General features: G+C 35.8%; 1 protein-coding gene across 1 annotated transcript in view; it reads right to left on the reverse strand.

Annotated features, from left to right (window-relative positions):
- Positions 1-21759, reverse strand: part of AFMID (arylformamidase) — a 38808-nt gene that overhangs the window by 2135 nt on the left and 14914 nt on the right. The window contains exons 3-9 of the mRNA XM_051995483.1: positions 21647-21751; positions 21212-21260; positions 19867-19952; positions 19708-19780; positions 19400-19497; positions 6471-6549; positions 6166-6304 (exon numbers count right to left, since the gene is read on the reverse strand). Coding sequence (XP_051851443.1) covers positions 6166-6304; positions 6471-6549; positions 19400-19497; positions 19708-19780; positions 19867-19952; positions 21212-21260; positions 21647-21751 — 629 coding nt within the window. The remainder of the gene's footprint in view (positions 1-6165; positions 6305-6470; positions 6550-19399; positions 19498-19707; positions 19781-19866; positions 19953-21211; positions 21261-21646; positions 21752-21759) is intronic.

Consider the following 21759-nt stretch of genomic DNA (forward strand, 5'->3'; position numbering starts at 1 on the left):
CCTCAGGGCTAGATGGATTCATAAGTAAATTCTACAAACACTTAAAAAAAAACAAAAGTAATTTGGGAAAATAGGCCAAGAAAGAATCCTACCAAATTGCTTTTATAACACAAATATGGTACTGATACCTAAACTAGGAAGAGCAAAAACAGAGAAAGAAAATTATAGACAAATCTTTCTATTAATATAGATACAAACATTTTAAATACAATGCTAGCAAGATTATAGCAGTATATCACAAAGATCTTACATTATGACCAGATGGGATTTATAACAGAAATACAAAGGTGATTCAAACTTAGGAAAATTAGCAAAACTAACAAATACCATGTGATTATCTCAATAGATATATAGATATAGAATAGAGAGAATATAGATAGAATCACATGGAAAGAGCTTTAGACAAAATACAACCCTCATTCCCTATTAAAGATCCAGAAAAACGGGGACACTGATACATTGTTGGTGGAATTGTGAATACATCCAGCCATTCTGAAGAGCAATTTGGAACTATGCTCAAAAAGTTATCAGACTGTGTATACCCTTTGATCCAGCAGTGTTACTACTGGGCTTATATCCCAAAGATATCTTAAAGAAGAGAAAGGGACCTGTATGTGCAAGAATGTTTGTGGCAGCCCTCTTAGTAGTGGCCAGAAACTGGAAACTGAATGGAGGCCCATCAATTAGACAATGGCTGAATAAATGGTGGCATATGACTATTATGGAATATTATTGTTCTGTAAGAAATGAGCAGCAGGATGATTTCAGAAAGGCTTGGAGAGACTTACATGAACTGATGCTGAGTGAAATGAGCAGGACCAGAAGATCATTATATATTTCAACAACAGTACTATATGATGATCAATTCTAATGGACATGGCCCTCTTCAACAATGAGATGAACCAAATCAGTTCCAAAAGAGCAGTAATGAACTGAACCAGCTACACCCAGTGAAAGAACTCTGGGAAACGAGTATGAACCACTTCATAGAATTCCCAATCCCTCTATTTTTGTCCACCTGCATTTTTGATTTCCTTCACAGATTAATTGTACACTATTTCAAAGTCTGATTCTTTTTGTACAGTAAAATGACTGTATGGACATGTATACATATATTTATTGTATTTAACTTATACTTTAACATATTTAACATGTATTGGTCAACCTGCCATCTGGGGGAGGAGGGAAGGGGAAGGAGGGGAAAAATTGGAACAAAAGGTTTTGCAACTGTCAATGCTGAAAAATTATCCATGCATATATCTTGTAAATAAAAAGCAAAAAAAAAATTTTTTTTAAGACTCCAGAAAACATAGGAATAAATGAATTTCTCCTTCAAAGTGTAAATAGCATCTATCTAAAACCATCAGCAAGTATAATCTGTAGTGGGGATAAGGCAAAAGTCTTCCCAATAAGATCAAGGGTAAAGCAAAGATATCCATCATCACTATTACTATTCATGTTGAACTAGAAATGCTAGCTATAGTAATAAGACAAGAAAAAAAGAAACTGAAGGAATTAGAATAGGCAATGAACAAAACTATTATTCTTTGCAGATGATAGAATGATGTGCTTAGAAAATCCTAGAGAATCAACTAAAAAACTAGTTGGAATAATTAAAAAGTTTAGCAAAGTTGAAGGATATAAAATAAATCCAGAACTCATCAACATTTCTACATATCACCAACAAAATCTAGTAGAAAGAGATAGAAAAAGAAATTCCATTTGAAATAACTGCAGGCAAAATAAGTTACTTGGAAGTCTACCTGCTAAGCAAACGCAGGAACTAAATGAACAAAATTACAAAACACTTCACACTAATAAAGAAAGAGCTGAATGACTGGAATATTAATTATTCATGGGTAGCCAAGCCAATAAAAAAAGGCAATTCTATCAAAATCAATTTATTCAGTGCCATACCAATTAAACTAACAAAAAAAATTTATAGGGTAACCAAAAACGTCTGGAAGAAAAAAAGGTTGACATTTAAAAAGCAATTCCATGGGAAAAAAATGTGAAGGAAGGAAAGGTAGCAGTACTAGATTTCAAATTAAATTTACAAAGCGATAATCATGAAAACAAACTGGTACTGGCTAAAAAATAGAGTGATAGATCAGTGGAATAGATTAGGAATAATAATAATAATAAATGACAGTAATTTAATGTTTGATAAACACATAAAATCAAACTTTTGTGACAAGAACTCAGTATTTGACAAAAATTTCTGGGAAATCTGGACAGTAGTTTGGTAGAACTAGGTAGAAAACAATATCTCACACTGTATAGCAAGATAAGATCAAAAAGTATACACGATCTAGACATAAAGGGTGATATCATAAGCAAAATAGGGAACATGGAATATCTTACCTCTCAAATCTATGGATAAAGGAAGAATTTATGACCAGAAATAGAGAGAAAGAGCATTAGAGGGTATAAAATGGCAATTTTGATTACATTAAATAATTTTTAGTTTAGCTTAAAAATTATCTTTTATTTTATTTTATTTTGCTGAGGCAATTGGGATTAAGTGACTTGTCCAGGGTCATACAACTAGGAAGAGTTAAGTGTCTGAGACCAAATTTAAACTCAAGGTCGTTTTCCTGACTTCAGGGCTGGTGATCTATCCACTGCGCCACCTAGTTGCCCCATTTTCATTTTTCTAATAACATTCCTTCACACCATTTTATTTTTTTCAATTACACATAAAAAGTTTTTAATATTCATTTTTATAAGATTTTTAGCATCAAATTTTTCTCCCTTCTTCATTTCCTTCCCCCTTCAGCAAACAACAATCAACCTAATATAGATTATACATATACAATTATTTTAAAAATATTTTCATATTAGTAATGTTGTGAAAGAAAAATCAGGACAAAAGAGAAAAGCCACAAAAAACTCCAAAATCCAACAAAAGGTGAAAATAGTATGTTTCAATCTGCATTCAATCTCCTTAATTGATTACATTAAGTTGAAAAAGATTTGCGCAAACAAAATCAATGCAACCAAGATTAGAAGGAAAGAGGAAACCAGTGGGAAATATTTTTACAGCAAATTCCTCTAATAAAGACCTCATTTCTTAAATATATAAAGAATTCAGTCAAATTTATAGAAAATACAAACCAGAACTTGAAACAAGGTGCTAAGTCACTGGAGTTTATAGAAACAATGCTTATGTAGTTGGTTCATACCTTTGGAGTTCACACTTTTGGGAGAGTTCACACATTAGAGTTCATACCTTTTAAGAGAGTTTGCACCTTTCATATCTTTAGAATTCACACCTTTAAGAAAGCATATATAAGGAGAAGCCCACTAAAGGACAAGTCCACTAGATATTTCGGGAGATTCACAAGACAGAAACCCACAATCCCACTCTCGGAGGAGTCAAAGGTCATCCCAACTTCCACCTTTGTGCTGGCTGGAGGATCTGGATTCAGTAGGAGCTAGAGGCTGCAGCTGGAAGAGGCAAAGGACAAGTGGCAAGAGCTCTCAGAACCAAGGAGAGAAATAGGCCTCTAAAAAAGCTAACCGAACTATTTTTTTTTCTTAATGATCTATTTTATTTTTTTAATAGCTTTTTATTTAACAAGTTATATGCATGAGTAATTTTACAGCATTGACAATTGCCAAACCTTTGGTTCCAATTTTTCCCCTCAGGGGGGAGCAGGATGACCAATACATGTTAAATATTTTAAAGTATATAAATTAAATACAAAATAAACATACATGTCCAAACCGTTATTTTGCTGTACAAAAAGAATCGGACTCTGAAATAGTGTACAATTAGCCCGTGAAGGAAATAAAAAATACAGATGGGCAAAAATATAGGGATTGGGAATTCTACGTAATGATTTTTAGTCATCTCCCAGAGTTCTTTCGCTGGGTGTAGCTGGTTCAGTTCATTACTGCTCCATTGGAACTAATTTGGTTCATCTCATTGCTGAAGATGGCCAGGTCCATCAGAATTGATAATCATATTGTTCTAACTGTTCTAACTGTTCTAACCGGACTATTTTGAAGGAGACAATAAAGGATTTGGATTTTAGCTCTTGGCTGCATTTGAGGTGATTATTACTATGAAATGAAAGGAAGGCTGCCTCCAGAATCCCTCCAAGAAACCTGCTTCCAGAGAACATTATACTTTAGAGAAGAACCCTACAATTCACCAATTGATAAATGATCAAAAGATATGAATAGGTAGCTTCCAGAAGAAATCAAAGTTTTCTATAGTCATATAAAAAAATGCTAGAATTTACTATTTATTAGAGAAATGTAAACTAAAAATTCTGAAGTATGATCTCATGCCTATCCAACTGGCTAATATGACAGAAAAGGAAAAAAGACAAATGTTGGAGATGATGAGGAAAAATATTTTGGTAGAGTTATAAATTCATCCAACCATTCTGGAGAATAATTTGGAACTACACTCAGAGAACTATAAAATTTGGCATATCCTCTGATCCAGAAATACCACTGTAGGCTAGTATCCTAAAGAATTCAAAGAAAAATGAAAAGGACTTATTTGTAAAAAATTGTAACAGCTCTTTTTGTAGTAGCAAAGAATTAGAAATTGAAGGGATGCTCTTCGACTGAAAAAAAGCTTCAGTGAACAAGTTGTATTATATGATTGTAATGGAATACTCATGCTATAAGAAATAACAAAAGGGATACTTTCAGAAAAATCTGAAAAAAAAAACTATATGAATTGAAACAAAGTGAGTAGAACCAGGAGAACATTGTACACAATAATAATATTGTAAAGATGATCAACTATGAGATACTCTGGCCAAAACAATGATACAAGAAAAATCCAAAGGACATGTGATGAAAAATTCTATCCATTTCTAGAGAGAGAAGTAGTGAATTCTGAGTACAGAATGAAGCATACTTTTTTTTTTTTAAACTTTCCTTATCTTTTGGGGGGTATGTTTTCTTTTGTAACATGGCTAATGTGGAAATATATTTGGCATTACTTCACATATACAACTGACATCAAATTGTCTGTTTTCTTAGGAGGAAAGATAAGAAGGCGGGAAAGGGAGATTTTGAAACTTAAAATTTTTTTAAATGACTAAAATTTTTTTTACATGCAATTGAGCAACATTTAATGAAATAAAACATTTTTCAAATTAAAAAGGAAAAAAAAAGAGAAAATAGTTGAGAATTAAAATTCAAATTAAGAGGCATAAGATTATATCTCCCTTCTTTCCCAACTCTCCCCATGAGGAAAGAAAGGAATGTGAGGAATGCTGAAACTTTTCACTGTTTCCACAGTGTTGTAAACTTCTTAATAATGTGGGATAGTGGGTACTACTGACCAAGAGGTTTTCCTTCATTTTCATTCTCATTCTCATTTTCTCTCTCTCTCTCTTTCTCTCTCTCTCTTTTTTTGCTGAGACAATCGGGATTAAGTGAGTTGCCCAGGGCCAAACAGTTAGGAAGTGTTGTGTCTGAGATAAAATTTGAACTTCTGAATTCAGGGCTGGTGCTCTGTCCACTACGCCACCTAGCTGCTTCCTTGACCAAGAGGTTTTTAGAATGTGAGAGGTTAAGGAAGGTTAAGATTCCACAGAACAATTAAGTGATCAATAGAAGCCTTGAGCAAACAGGGAATTGGGGGGCTAGGAAGGCACAAGTGGATTCATTCAGTCAACCAGAAAGAGTCTTGTGGTTTTGAGAAAATGACAAATTTAAGGTAATAGTTGATCCAGCCCAAACTAGTTGGAGTCGATGACTTGACTTGACCAAATCACTACTGTACCTACCTAATAAGTTAATTTATATTTTGAACAACACACCCCATAGGAGGAGGTTTTGGGGTTGTTAGGCTTTTTTTTTTTTTTTTTGCCATTTTTGAACATGGGATGTATGATAAGGAGGAGAATATGTTTTATACATATTAAGGGGAAACATGTAGTGAGCATATTAGAAAGATTGTAACCTGGAAGAAATGGATCAATCCATTCTCTGAAAGGAGAGGATGTACCCCACTAACAAATACAAAAGTTTTACTACTTTGGAGATAGGGGCTCCCTTTTCCCAAAGAGGAGTGGGGCGGGCTGTGAAGACGATTCCTTAAGAATTCTTCCCGAATAAAATTCCCTCCATATCTGATTTTCAGTGCCAAGAGTATATTTCTAAAAATAACATGACAGGGAAGTTAAAAATCACCTGAAAATAATCCAAGGATTGTTGATGGAACTCAGGAGAATCATGTTGGCCCACGGCTATTATTAAGTCACAAGTTGAAGTCACTTGACTCTGGGCCTCTTTCTGGCAAAACATGGGACTATTCCTTTGGGCATCTTCCCTAGAAATGGAGTGGAAAGAGGACAAGGGCAGGGAAAGAAAACAGAGAAGAAATCTTAATTTTACCCTCCAACAATGTAAGAAAACAGAAAAGGAAAAGGCTTCCATGTATGGTTCCCAGATAAGGAGTAAATGTCATATAGGTAGGGACAGGGAAGATAACTCACAAGGTCATTTGAAGTTTGTCGTTGATATAACTATGCACAATGGGTTCCAGGTCATAGATCCCACTCACCAAGTAAGAGCCTGTGAATTGAAAAATAACTATCAATACAGACTATGGCATGAGTTGGAAGAGGCCAGGCCAATTGTCTGTGACTAGTATCTCTGAGGTACCAACTTAGCTATTTAGAAATATTTTCAGTTTGTAAGTGGTAAAACAAAACAGCATCACATTGTCTATTGAGCTTGGCATTAGAAAAATGGTTTCTGTGTCAGCTTGGATAGCAATTAGCTGTGTGACCTTGGGCAAAATCATAATCTCTCTCAGTGCATTTCCTCAGCTATGAAATGGAGATAATACATTTGCTTTGCGTATCTCAAGAGGATGGGTGTGTAATCTAATCCTACTCTCAAGAATCTTAAGTCTTGTAGTTGACAAATGATACCTTAACAAGAATACCAAACAAAACAGTAGAGAAATTAAGTTAATTTTTCATGAGGGTTAGTTAATATGTATCAAGGCAGAATATGAATCTTTCTTGGTTTCAAACCAATCAATGTTTTTTCTAGCATATTAGAATAAGGTAAAGAAAAATATTTAGAATAGATATTTTTCAATAGATTTATAAAAAGGAAAACCCAAGAGGAAATCCTGCTTGTGATAATTACTAGCTATGTGACCATCTCTCTTAACTTCCTCAGAGATTTATCTGTGAAGTATATATAGATGAAGTTATTGAAATTTTCATCAGTGAAGGGAGATTCCAGACTAATGACATCACAGTTTCTTGATATATTGATTAATCTTTTTTTAAATTTAATTTTATTTAATAATAATTTTATATTGACAGAATCCATGCCAGGGTAATTTTTTACATTATCCCTTGCACTCGCTTATGTTTCGATTTTTCCCCTCCCTCCCTCCACCCCCTCCCCAAGATGGCAAGCAGTCCTATATATGTTAGATATGTTGCAGTATATCCTAGATACAATATATGTTTGCAGAACCAAACAGTTCTCCCGCTGCACAGGGAGAATTGGATTCAGAAGGTAAAAATAACTCAGGAAGAAAATCAAAAATGCAAATAGTTCATATTCGTTTCCCAGTGTTCTTTCTTTGGGTGTAGCTGTTTCTGTCCATCATTTATCCATTGAAACTCAGTTAGGTCTCTTTGTCAAAGAAATCCACTTCCATCAGAATACATCCTCATACAATATCATTGTCGAAGTGTATAATGATCTCTTGGTTCTGCTCATTTCACTTAGCATCAGTTCATGTAGATCTCTCCAAGTCTCTCTGTATTCATCCTGCTGGTCATTCCTTACAGAACAATAATATTCCATAACATTCATATACCACAATTTACCCAGCCATTCTCCAATTGATGGGCATCCATTCATTTTCCAGTTTCTAGCCACTACAAACAGGGCTGCTACAAACATTTTGGCACATACAGGTCCCTTTCCCTTTTTTAGTATCTCTTTGGGGTTTAAGCCCAATAGAAACACTGCTGGATCAAAGGGTATGCACATTTTGATAACTTTTTGGGCATAATTCCAGATTGCTCTCCACAATGGTTGGGTTCGTTCACAACTCCACCAACAATGCATCAGTGTCCCAGTTTTCCCGCATCCCCTCCAACATTCATCATTATTTTTTCCTGTCATCTTAGCCAATTTGACAGGTGTGTAGTGGTATCTCAGAGTTGTCTTAATTTGCATTTCTCTGATCAATAGTGATTTGGAACACTCTTTCATATGAGTGGTAATAGTTTCAATTTCATCAACTGAAAATTGTCTGTTCATATCCTTTGACCATTTATCAATTGGAAAATGGCTTGGTTTCTTATAAATTAGGGTCAGTTCACTATATATTTTGGAAATGAGGCCTTTATCAGAACCTTTAACGGTAAAGATGTTTTCCCAGTTTGTTGCTTCCCTTCTAATCTTATTTGCATTCATTCTGTTTGTACAAAGGCTTTTTAATTTGATATAATCAAAATTTTCTATTTTGTGATCAGTAATGGTCTCTAGTTCATCTTTGGTCACAAATTTCTTTCTCCTCCACAAGTCTGAGAGATAAACTATCCTATGTTCCTCTAATTTATTTATAATCTTGTTCTTTATGCCTAGATCATGGACCCATTTTGATCTTATCTTGGTATATGGTGTTAAGTGTGGGTCCATGCCTAGTTTCTGCCATACTAATTTCCAGTTATCCCAGCAGTTTTTATCAAATAATGAATTCTTATCCCAAAAGTTAGAATCTTTGGGTTTGTCAAACACTAGATTGCTATAGTTGACTATTCTGTCTTGTGAACCTAACCTTTTCCACTGATCAACTAATCTATTTCTTAGACAATACCAAATGGTTTTGGTGACTGCTGCTTTATAATATACTTTTAGATTAGGTACAGCTAGACCACCTTCATTTGATTTTTTTTTTTCATTAATTCCCTTGAGATTCTCGACTTTTTATTGTTCCATATGAATTTTGTTGTTATTTTTTCTAGATCATTAAAATATTTTCTGGGAAGTCTGATTGGTATAGCACTAAATAAATAGATTAGTTTAGGGAGTATTGTCATCTTTATTATATTCGCTCGGCCTATCCAAGAGCACTTAATATTTTTCCAATTATTTAAGTCTGACTTTATTTGTGTGGAAACTTTTTTGTAATTTTGCTCAAATAATTCCTGACTTTCCTTTGGTAGGTAGATTCCCAAATATTTTATGTTATCCACAGTTATTTTGAATGGAATTTCTCTTTGTATCTCTTGCTCTTGGATTTTGTTGGTGGTGTATAAAAATGCTGAGGATTTATGGGGATTTATTTTGTATCCTGCTACTTTGCTAAAATTATGAATTATTTCTAATAGCTTTTTAGTAGAATCTCTGGGGTTCTCTAGGTATACCATCATATCATCTGCAAAGAGTGATAGTCTGGTTTCCTCATTGCCTACTCTAATTCCTGTAATCTCTTTCTCGACTCTTATTGCAGAGGCTAGTGTTTCTAATACAATATTGAATAATAATGGTGATAGTGGGCAACTTTGCTTCACTCCAGATCTTACTGGGAAAGGTTCCAGTTTTTCCCCATTGCATATGATGCTTACTGAAGGTTTTAAATATATGCTCCTGACTATTTTAAGGAAAAGTCCTTTTATTCCTATGCTCTCAAGTGTTTTTATTAGGAATGGCTGTTGGATTTTATCAAATGCTTTTTCTGCATCTATTGAGATGATCATATGGTTTTTGTTTGTTTGGTTATTGATATAGTCAATTATGCTAATAGTTTTCCTAATATTGAACCAGCCCTGCATTCCTGGTATAAATCCGACTTGGTCATAGTATATTATCCTGGGGATGATTTTCTGTAATCTTTTTGCTAATATTTTATTTAAGATTTTAGCATCAATATTCATTAGGGAGACTGGTCTATAATTTTCTTTCTCTGTTTTCAGCCTACCTGGTTTAGGTATCAGTACCATGTCTGTGTCATAAAAGGAGTTTGGTAGGACTCCTTCAATCCCTATTTTTTCAAATAGTTTATTTAGCATTGGAATTAATTGATCTTTAAATGTTTGATAGAATTTACATGTAAATCCATCTGGTCCTGGGATTTTTTCTTAGGGAGTTGATTGATAGTTTGTTCTATTTCTTTTTCTGAGATGGGAGTGTTTAGGATATTTACTTCTTCCTCTGTTAGTTTAGGCAAGCTATATTTTTGGAGGTATTTTTCTATTTCATTTAAGTTGTAGAATTTATTGGCTTAAAGTTGGGCAAAGTAAGTCCTAATTATTGCTCTAATTTCCTCTTCGTTAGTGGTGAGTTCTCCCTTTTCATTTTTAAGACTAACAATTTGATTTTTCTCTTTCCTTTTTTTAATCAGATTTACTAAAGGTTTGTCTATTTTGTTGTTTTTTTCATAGAACCAACTCTTAGTTTTATTAATTAATTCAATAGTTTTTTTACTTTCAATTTTATTGATCTCTCCTTTTATTTTTAGAATTTCAAGTTTAGTGTTTGACTGGGGGTTTTTAATTTGTTCCTTTTCTAGCATTTTAAGTTGCAAGCCCAATTCATTGACCTTCTCTTTCTCTATTTTATACAAATAGGCCTCTAGATATATGAGATTTCCCCTTGTTACCGCTTTGGCTGCATCCCATACATTTTGGTATGATGTCTCATTATTATCGTTTTCTTGGGTGAAGTTATTAATTATGTCTATGATTTGCTGTTTCACCCAATCATTCTTTAGTATGAGATTATTTAGTTTCCAATTATTTTTTGGTCTACTTTCCCCTGGCTTTTTGTTGAATGTAATTTTCAATGCATCGTGGTATGAAAAGGATGCATTTACTATTTCTGCCTTACTGCATTTGAGTTTGAGGTTTTTATGTCCTAATATATGGTCAATTTTTGTATAAGTTCCATGCACTGCTGAAAAGTACTCCTTTCTGTCCCCATTACATTTTCTCCAGAGATCTATTATATCTAATTTTTCTAGTATTCTATTTACCTCTTTGACTTCTTTCTTATTTATTTTGTGGTTTGATTTATCTAATTCTGAGAGTACAAGGTTAAGATCTCCCAGTATTATAGTTTTACTGTCTATTTCTTCTTGCAGCTCTCTTAATTTCTCTTTTAAGAATTTAGATGCTACACCACTTGGTGCATATATGTTTAATATAGATAGTGCTTCATTATCCATGCTACCCTTTAGCAAGATATAGTGCCCTTCCTTATCTCTTTTAATTAGATCAATTTTTGCTTTAGCTTGATCTGAGATCAGGATGGCTACCCCTGCTTTTTTGACTTCACCTGAAGCATAGTAAGTTTTGCTCCAACCTTTTACCTTTATCCTGCATGTATCTCCCCGCTTCAGGTGTGTTTCCTGTAAACAACATATTGTAGGATTCTTGCTTTTAATCCATTCTGCTAACCGCTTCCTCTTTATGGAGGAGTTTACCCCGTTCACATTTATGGTTAAAATGACCAATTCTGTATTACTTGCCATCTTGTTAACTCTGGTTTATGCTTTTCTCCCTTCTTACCCCTTTACCCTCTTTCCCAGTATTAAGCTTGTGAGCACCACTTGCTTCTCACAGCCCTCCCTTTTTAGTATCCCTCCCCCCCTTAGAGTTCCTCCTCCTATCTTACCCCTTCCCCTCCCAGTTACCGAATTCCCTTCCACTTAGCTTATTCCTTCCCTTTTCACTTTTCCCTTTTCACTTTTCAATGAGGTGGGAGAAGTTTCACCATAGATTGAATATGTCTAAAATTTTTCTCTTAAAGCCAATTCTGAAAGCAGTAAAATACTCACTATATTCATCCCCCTCCATTCTTTCTCTCAGATATAATAGGTTTCCTTTGCCTCTTCATGAGATGTAGTACCCCCACTTTCCCCTTTTTCTAGTGCAATGTCCTTTCCACATCTAGTTTCTAGAACAAGGTATACATGTATCTTTTATACATCTTTATAGCCGAAATATAGTTCCCAAGATTAATCTTTACCTTTTTAGGTTTCTCTTGAGTTCTGTATTTGTAGATCAAACTTTTTGTTAAGTTCTGGCTTTTTCATCAAAAATAGGTGAAATTCGCTTACTTCGTTGAATGTCCATCTTCTTCCCTGGAAAAAGATGCTCATTCTAGCTGGGTAAGTTATTTTTGGTTGCATACCAAGTTCCTTAGCCTTTCGGAATATCATATTCCAGGCCCTTCGATCCTTTAATGTGGATGCTGCCAGATCCTGGGTGATTCTTATTGTGGCTCCTCGATACTTGAATTGGGTTTTTCTAGCTACTTGCAGTATTTTTTCCTTCGTGTGAGGGTTCTGGCATTTGGCCACTATATTCCTTGGTGTTTTGATTTTAGGATCCCTTTCAGTAGGGGATTGATGAATTCTTTCAATGTCTATTTTACCCTCTGTTTCTATGACTTCTGGGCAGTTCTCTTTGACAATTTCCTGGAAAATAGTGTCCAGGCTCTTTTTTTCATCATGCTTTTCTGGGAGTCCGATGATTCTCAGATTGTCTCTCCTGGATCTGTTTTCCAGGTCTGTTGTCTTCCCCAGAAGGTATTTCACATTCTTTTCCATTGTTTGATTTTTTTGGATTTGCTTGACTGATTCTTCTTGTCTCCTCGAGTCATTCAATTCCATTTGTTCGACCCTGATTTTCAGTGAAGTATTTTCTTCACTCACTTTTTAAAAATCTTTTTCTAATTGTCCAATTGAATTCTTTTGTTCTATGGAATTTTTTTCCATTTCACCAATTTTGTTTTTTAGAGAGCTGTTTTCTGTTTCCAGTTCACTAATTCTATTTTTCAAGGATTTGATTTCTTTATCCACTCTCTCTTTAAATGAGTGGGATGACTTCTCCAGACTCTTTTGCCAAGCCTCCCTCTCTTTTTCCCATTTTTCTTCTAGCTCTCTTGTGAGAGCCTTTTTAATTTCCTCTATGAGATTCTGAGGAACAGATGATCTCCTCCTTTGGGGATTCACCTGGAGACTGTCTGTTTTTAGTCTCCTCAGGATTTAGAGTCTGCTCTCTTTCTGTATAGAAGCTGTCAAGGGTTAAAGTCCTCTTCAGTTTCTTGCTCATTCTGTCTAATAATCAAAGACAAACTAGCAAAGAAACAGCAGAAGAAACCCTTGAATGGAGGATGCTTTCTTTGGGGGAGGGGCTGGGTGGTGTTACCGAGCTTCCTCTACAGACTGCGAGGGCAGCAGTGAGGCACTAGCCCAACTGTGCTGCGCCTGTGCTCTGAGATTCGAGAGCGTGTTGAGACACTGTGGGGGAGGGGTGGCCAGGTCCTGAGAGACTCCAGTTATTTGGGATTGTGTTCTTCACACACACACACACACACACACACACACACACACACACACACACACACACACACACACACACCCGTGTTTTTAGCTTCTCTGCTGGGCTGCTGACTTGCTGCCGGAGCAAAGTATCCAATCCTGTAGCAAAGCTCTCCTCGAAGAGACTGCTGCGATCACGCCCCACCCCCTCTCCACTCTGCTCGGCTCTGAGCTGCCTTCCCTGTTCTCACTGCCTGCTTCTGATCTAAACCCGTGCCCGCCCTCGATCAAAAACAGACCTTTCCTGACGAGTCTCAAGGATGGTTTTTCTTGGTAACTAATTGTAGGTTTTTTTTCAGTTGAGCATTAATTCAGAGGCTTGTAATGAAATGGATAGTGAGAGAAAAACGCGGAGGTTACACTGCTGTGTTCCTCCTCTCCACCATCTTGGCCGGAAGTCCCCCGATATATTGATTAATCTCAATGGAATCACCAGCACTCTTTGTACTGTACTGCCCCAACCTTCTAAGGAGGCATCAGTGTCTGTCAAAGAAGGGAACATTAGGGGTGAACTCAGGGGAAACCTGGGTTTGGAGCCTGCTTCCAGTGCTTATTGGCTATGTGACCTCTGGCAGGTCAGTCACTTGATCTGTTTTTTCTACTATAGGTTTTATGCCAATCTCATTGACTCTTGTGAGTACTAAGTGATATGAATATGAAGTGCATTACTTCAATGCAATAGTGTTGTCAATTATAACAGTCTAATTAATTTTTTTGTCTGGCTTACCTAAAAGACTACTATTGTATTTGTTATTGTATCTGCAGTAAGGCTTTTAAGTTTTTTTTACTTATTGAGTTCATATAAAGTAGCTCCCAGTCAAAAGGTAATGGATCCCATATAAAACACTTTGACAAGTCTTTAAAAAGCCTCTTAGAAGGAACAGCTAGGTGGTACAGTGGATAGAGCACCAGCCCTGAAGTCAGGAAAACCTGAGTTCATATTTGCCTCAGACACTTAACCTGTCCCAGCTGTGTGAGCCTGGGCAAGTCACTTAACCCCACTTGCCCTGGGGGGAGGGGGAGAAGAGGTGGAGGGAGGCAGAGAGAACGGGGAAGAGCCTATTAGGATTCTAATACAAAAACTAAATGCAAACCAAAACACTTTTGAACATTTATTTTTGATGTTGTTCATTTGTCTCAAATGTCAGGTTTGAAATGTGTTAAGATATTGTATAAGAAGTAGAGACAGTGATAAAAAACTAGGAAGAAATGAGCAGGAAGCTTTGAAGAGATTTAGGAAGAATTTAAGGAGGTAGAAAACATGGACAATCCACTAATTGTGTTATAGCTACAAATTGGACACTTGCTTCCATTCATATTAATCTAAAAAATCAATTACCAATGTATAACATTTTATAGGTAGTATGTAAAACGTCTCACAATTTTAAATGGTAGAACTCATTAGTTCTTATACTTTGTGTTATTACTGGTTATCTGAACCTGTTATTTCTATACATACTTCCAATGCCTTTTCTCCAACACAATACTCTACCATGTAAAGTAGTGCACATTATTAATTAATTAATTAAAACAGCTCAAAAGTGATCCATTTGAGCTCAGCAATCAGGAGTAAATTGTCCTGCAAGTTTTTCTAAGTCAGGGCTTTCCTGCGCCCACATGTCTTTCCAGCCCTGGTAACATACTTAGTAATACAGTATTTGACCCCAGGAAAAAAGGCATTCTGAAGAATATATGCCAATTGAGCAAGATGAAATTGGCCAATTGCCTTTTATATGTGATCTTTGCATAAAAAACATTTTTAAGCTCCACCATTCCCTGCCTCCCTATTCTCTCAAGAAGTTGGATCACTTGGCTCCAACAGTGTAGCAGATCCCCACTGCCATTGTAAAGCAATATTTCAGAACTGACTAGGTCAGGGGATATGATGCAAAAGTAGCTTGGACTTCTTAGGGTCTGCTGGAAACTATCACGTTCTATCCCCATGCTTATGCCAAGAAAGAAAAAACAGAAGTACATAAAATTTTAAAGTTTTTTACATGAACTGATGCTAAGTGAAAAGATCAGAACCAGGAGATCATTGTACATGACAACAATAAGATTATATGATGATCAGTTCTGAAGGACATGGCTCTCATAAACAATGAGATGATTCAGGCCAGTTCCAATGATCTTGTGATGATGAGAACCATCTACACTCAGAGTGAGGACTGTGAGAACTGAGTATGGATCACAACATAGCATTTTCACTTCTTTTGTTGTTGTTTCCTTGAATTTTATTTTCTTTCTAATTTTTTTCCTTTTTGATCTGATTTTTGATGTGCAGCAAAATAATTATATAAATATGTATGCCTATATTGGATTTACATATGTTTTTACCATGTTTAACATATATTGGGTTACTTGCTATCTAAGGAAGAGGACAGGAAGAAGGTGAAGAATTGGCACAAGATTTTGCAAGGGCCAATGAGGGAAAATTAACCTTGCATATGTTCTAAAAATAAAAAGTTTCACACATACACACACACACACACACACACACACACACATAATTGTAAAGTTTCTGCATGAATTGAATCAATGTAGCTAGAATAAAGGAAGGATTTAATTGAGGGAAAAAAAAAACCCTTAAGAGCAAGTCTCTCTGATAAAGGTCTAACATCATGACATACATGGAATTGATGCAGATAAACGAGAATACAAGTTGTTTCTTAATAATTAAGTTGTCAAAGGATATGAACAGGTAATTTTCAAAAACAGAATTGTAAGTTATTAACGTCCATATGAAAGAATATTTCTAATAATAATAATTGCTAATAATAAGAAAAACTCAAACTAAAACAATTTTGGGGTTTTACCTCATACCTATTAGATTGGCAAAGATGAAAAAGAACAAAAATATTAGACATTGGAGGGGGCATGGGAAGACAGAAACTCTAGTGCATTGATGATGGATCTGTAAACTGGTTTAGATAATCAAAAAAAACCTGGAATTATGAGTATATTTGTATCTGTGTATGTGTGTGTATGTACATATAATTTTTAAATCATTCAACTACTCTCTCATAATGAGACATTACAGTGGGTATATATTGTTTTTCTTAAACAAATTTATTATTTGTTTTTAACATTCTTTTTTAAATGTTGAGTTCTGAATTCTCTTCCTTCCTCTCCTCCTCCCATTGAGAAGGTAAGAAATGATAATACATATGAAATCATGTAATTCCTTATTAGCCATGTAACAAAAAAAGCATGAAAAAAGTGAAAAAAATTATACTTCAATTTGCACTCAGAGTTTATCAGTTATTTCCCTGAAGGAGAATAGCATTTTTCATCAAAAGTACTTCAGAATTATCTTAGATCACTGTATTAATCAGAATAGCTAAGTTATTCACAGTTGATCATCCTACAATACTATGTACAATGTTTTCCTGGTCCTGCTCCCTTCAATTTTCATCAGTTCATATAGTCTTTCCATTTTTTCCCCTAAAACCATCCTGCTCATCATTTCTTATAGTACAATAGTATTCTATCACAATCATATGACACAAATTGTTTAACCATTCCCCATAAATGGAATACATCCCTTCAATTTCCAGTTTTTTTGCCACTACAAAAAGAGCCACCATACATAATTTTGTACATAGCGGCTTTTTTCTTTGACCTCTTTAACATATAGACCTAATAGTATATTACTGGGTCAAAGGATATTGAGAAAATTAAGAGTGCTACTGTATCACTTATTTATCGATACTATTTACAATTAACTGGGTTTATCCTGTAACTACTTAAGTCAAGCTTCTTTGTCTTTGAACTTAATTAAGCAAGTCTGTAATGGATCAAATTTAAAAATCTAGCTCTTCTACCTCAAGAAATTTTGCTAACCATGGGGAATGTGTGTGAACACAAAAGGAGTTGAGTCAAATATTTTTACTCAAGCAAGCTTTCCTTCAACAATGGCTGATTTGCTATTCAAAAGTCTGGGTCACTATGTCATACTTAGACTCAAAACAACGAGCTCTTCTTAGTTTCATAATGGGAAGCAGTGATGTTTTAGTCCCCATTATTAAATTTCCAAGTAATCAAATTGATCCCTGCACCTCAACTCTGTAACCAATCATGTTGCTCCCAATTCCACAATGTCACCTACCTTGTTCTGTTCTTGGTTCTGTGCTCCATAAAACCTAATTTTCCTTTGGTTTGGAGTCTTTCCCATAAGTGGAAGCAAGCTATTGGGCCACTTACTGATAGGTAGCATGCTCCTGCTAATAAATGTTATCTTGCTCAGAGATCTACCTCAGTTTGTCCTTTTGTTAAATTCCAATTGTGATAGAATGCACAGTTTTATGGTCCTTTAGGCAAAGTTCCAAATTGTTCTTCAGGATAGTTGGACCAGTTCACTACTCTACCAATAGAACTTTAAATTCCCAATTTTTTTCACATCCTATTGGGCATATATTCTATGAAGGTCAAAGACAGAAGAGAAAGTTATATCTAGGAAAAATACATAAAGCAGTACTTTAAGAGTACATTAAGAGAAGAATGACTGAAAAGTTATGTATTTGAAAATGTTGGAATACTATTGTACAATAAAAAAGACAAATATTGTAATGCCAGAGAAACTGAGGCAGGAGAGAGATTAGAGAGTTTTTAATATTTTATTAATGGGAGAGTAAGATTGACTGGACAGGACTCTCGTCTCAAATTATCCAGTCAGACAGAGATAAAGATATACTGGGACCAAGGAATTCATGTTGGTCCCAGGGCTGGAGGAAACTGTCATCTCAAAGAATGGATTCTTTGTCCAGCATCCACCCGCCAGCCGCCATTCTCCAGCAATGAATGGAGGAACCCCAACTTCTTAAATACCTTTTCTCTAAACAAAGGAAAAGGTAAGAAGCTCTCAGGATGGGGGAGGCCATAAAACCAAAAAAACCCAGAGACAGAATGTCTGAATACACAGAGATAAAGATGTCAGTGAAATATCTTGGAATATTTTAGAGAGATATAGTAAATTCTTGAGGACAGAAAAGAGTAAGGAAGTCTACTTTCTTGTTTATCTTGCTTGGGCTAACAATTTATAACCTTAGCGTAATTGGTCCTCAGTAATGGACCAGAGGTGGGGTTTTACAACTTAGGGGATTGACAAAGAATAGTAAAAGAAACTGAGACAAGGGAAACTAGTGCAGGGAAACTGAGTCAGGACAGTTAAAGAGAACTGTGGCATAACAATATAAAGAAATCGGGGAAGTCTGGGAGACTTCTATAGTGATATAATTCAAAGGAAGCAGAATCATGAAAACAATTTGTAGGCCAGTTCCTAACACTTTAAAGAAAGCAATGAAAGGTTTCAGAGCTCTGATCACCAGTGTGGCCAGTCACAACTTCAGAGAATTGATGGTAAAGCATGTTTACATATCTGTCAACAGAATGGGCAGACAGGGGGCTCAGGGCAGAGCAGCACCAAGCCTGCCATCACAAAATCTGGCTTCGGACACTGTGTGACTTTGGGCAAGTCACTTAACCTTGTTTGCCTCAGTTTTCTCATTTGTAAAATAAGGTGGAGAAGGAAATGACAAGCCATTCTAGTATTTTTACCAAGAAAATCCCAAATGGGGTCACAAAAAGTCAGACACAATTCAAAGAAATGAAAAACAAAAGAAAGGATTAGAGATATGGAACTAAAAATTGACAAAGAAGCAAAGCTTGGAGAAGCAAAACAACTATCAGCCTACACTATTGTTATGTTAAACCTAGGGAATTCTTTGAACCCAGGAAAGCAGTCTGATCTCCTTCCTTATCCCTTTTACTTCTATTACCCTTCTGTTATACTTAGTGGGTGCAATATGTTTCCCTCTAGAATATAAAAGCTCCTTAAAGGACAGAAAATGTTTCTTTTTGTTAATGTACATTCTTAGGGCTTAGCAGAATACTAGAATATAGAAAGTGCTAAATTTGGTGAATTTGTTATAGGATTTGGACTTTATGCATTTTTGCATTGCTTTATTATTTGTCTTGATTGTGTTACGATTATTATTTTTGGCATTAAATTATCCTTTTTTTTTTTTAAAGTTCAAAATAGGATGAAAAATTCATAGATACCTTTAATGTTAGGAATTACTTCATATAAAGTCCAGTCTGTCAAAAGTACCATGGAGACCAAGTGAGCTCCAGCTGAATGTCCACATAAGTAAATTCCCCTGAAGTGAATCAGAACAGAAAAAAAAAAATTAGAGATCCACATAGAAGTCTGTGTTTAATACAACTTTGCAAGTAGTTTTCTAAAGGCACCTAACTGGAAAAAAATTTGATTTAACAGTTAACAACTAAGTATTCTCTTTTCTGCTTATTGGCCAGACATTCCCTCTGATGCTAATCAGCAAGATATTAAAGAAGATACAGATACTCACCTATTGAATGAGTACTGCTTCTGGATGAAGAGAACACTGCGCCTTATTTGGCTCACCATCAGATCTATATTACCTGTACAGACATGACAAATGATGTGTACTTACGCTTTGGATTTAGATTCTTCTCTCAAATGCTTCCCCCTCCATTCCCTTATTTACCTTTGGGAGCAATGTCATAAGCCACTACAGCCACTGCTACTCCTGCTGCTATCAATGGGGGCACCATAAAGGCTGAATAGTCCTTACTGGGGAAGGAAAAATACCCACAAAGCCTGTTAACCGGGAAGCAAGCTGCCCAGGTAAGTACTATCACCCACTTGGTGTCTCTGCAAAGTTTGCTCTGATTTTTCCTGGAGCAAAACACCTTTTCTCTCTAGCATATTGCCCTTGCCAGATAGGGGTTCAGGGCTCAGGGAGGAATGAAGGACAGCTGAAATCACCTAAGTAGCAGCTGCTTCTCACTAGTCCTTACAAACACCTCTATTTAACTTTCTCCCTAGATCAGAGCTGCTAGAGCTGCTATAACTCAGGAAAAGCAAAATAATTCCCATTGTCCCTCCCTTTGATGAGGTTTAGGTTTAGGGAACCCAAATGAAATTAGTGTTTCTGGTGGTCAGGGAGTTAAATGATAAGGTCTAGTGGCAGGTTCGGGGTTCAGGGAGCCAAATGGAAAAGTTTGGCTCCCTTGTACCTCCTTGGGATTCAGCGCAAGGGTAGAGAGTTTTGGGGACTCCCTTCTGGCAGCGCAGAGGTTCTCTGTAAAGGAATTTACAGACCCAAAAACCTAGATTGATAAAAGAGGGTTATTATGAGTATTGGAAGTAAGGTTAAAGTCTGGTTAGGGAAATAGGTGAGGGTGAAGAGAGGATGGCACTGGAAAAAGTACTGCAGTGGACAGAGGCTCCTTGGGATGCCAAGCATGGTATAGCTGGCATGTTTGGAACCTCTACAAAGAGAGGATTTTAATTAGACTCTTTTTATAATGAGAGATTTAGCTAAAGGGCCCGTGGGTGAAGTTTCAAGTTGGCTCCTTGCTGGATTTCAGCTAGGGCTAGAATTTGAATTGAATTCATTGAGTTTCAGGACTGAGCCAAACCCACCCAGATAACAAAGATGAAACTGTTTGTTCTTTGGGGCAGGGTCCCTCACTGAGGCAGATTTGAATGAGATTTTCTTCTTTAAGGATTTTCAGAGTTTCGGGGTCCCCTCTTCACCTCTACCAACTTCTATGATAATAATATCATTACAAAGGACTTTAATGTTCGCAAACATTAAATATTTATTTTAATAAATAATATTTATTTGTGAATATTATTTCATTGGATCCTCACAACAGGGTGGGAAATAGATGCTATTATTATTACCATTTTACAGAAAGGTAAAGTGATGTCCCCAGGATCACAGAGCTAGTAGTGTCTGAGGCTGGATTTGAATACATGTCTTCCTGATTCCAGGTCTATCTACTACACCCACCTTTTACATAGACATATCTCCACTAGCTCACCTTCCTTCTTGCCAATATCCTCCATGAATAAACAGGAAAAAAGGTAACTCTGTAAGAAATTATATATATACACACATATGTGTGTGTGTTTGTAGGTGACTCAAGGCATGAATGAACATCATCAGTATAACTCCATCATTTTGTCTCAATAGAGATTCAGAGATCTGAAATAATACAGAGGTCTAAATCACAAAATCTCAGAATCAGAAGTAATTTTTGTGATCACTTAGTCTAACCAGCCCTTAGGGAGATTATCCCCTCTATAACATGGTCATTTAACTCCTACCTGAAGGCCTCTAGTAATGAAGAATTTACTATTCATTGAGGTAGCCCATTTGTTTTTTTGGACAATTAATTATGATTAAAAAAAAATTCCCTTACATCCAGATTAAATCTGCTTCCTAGGGACCTCTACCTACTCAGTCCTCAACTTACCTTTAGATGTCTTGGCAGGGAAATAGATGTCCAGTTTCTCACCATCACCTGCTCCATAACTGACACCAAGTATATTCTTTTTGCTTGCCCGGACTTCCTTGGTAACTATTCCA

Source organism: Antechinus flavipes, chromosome 4, assembly GCF_016432865.1.
Source record: "Antechinus flavipes isolate AdamAnt ecotype Samford, QLD, Australia chromosome 4, AdamAnt_v2, whole genome shotgun sequence".
NCBI lineage: Eukaryota > Metazoa > Chordata > Mammalia > Dasyuromorphia > Dasyuridae > Antechinus > Antechinus flavipes.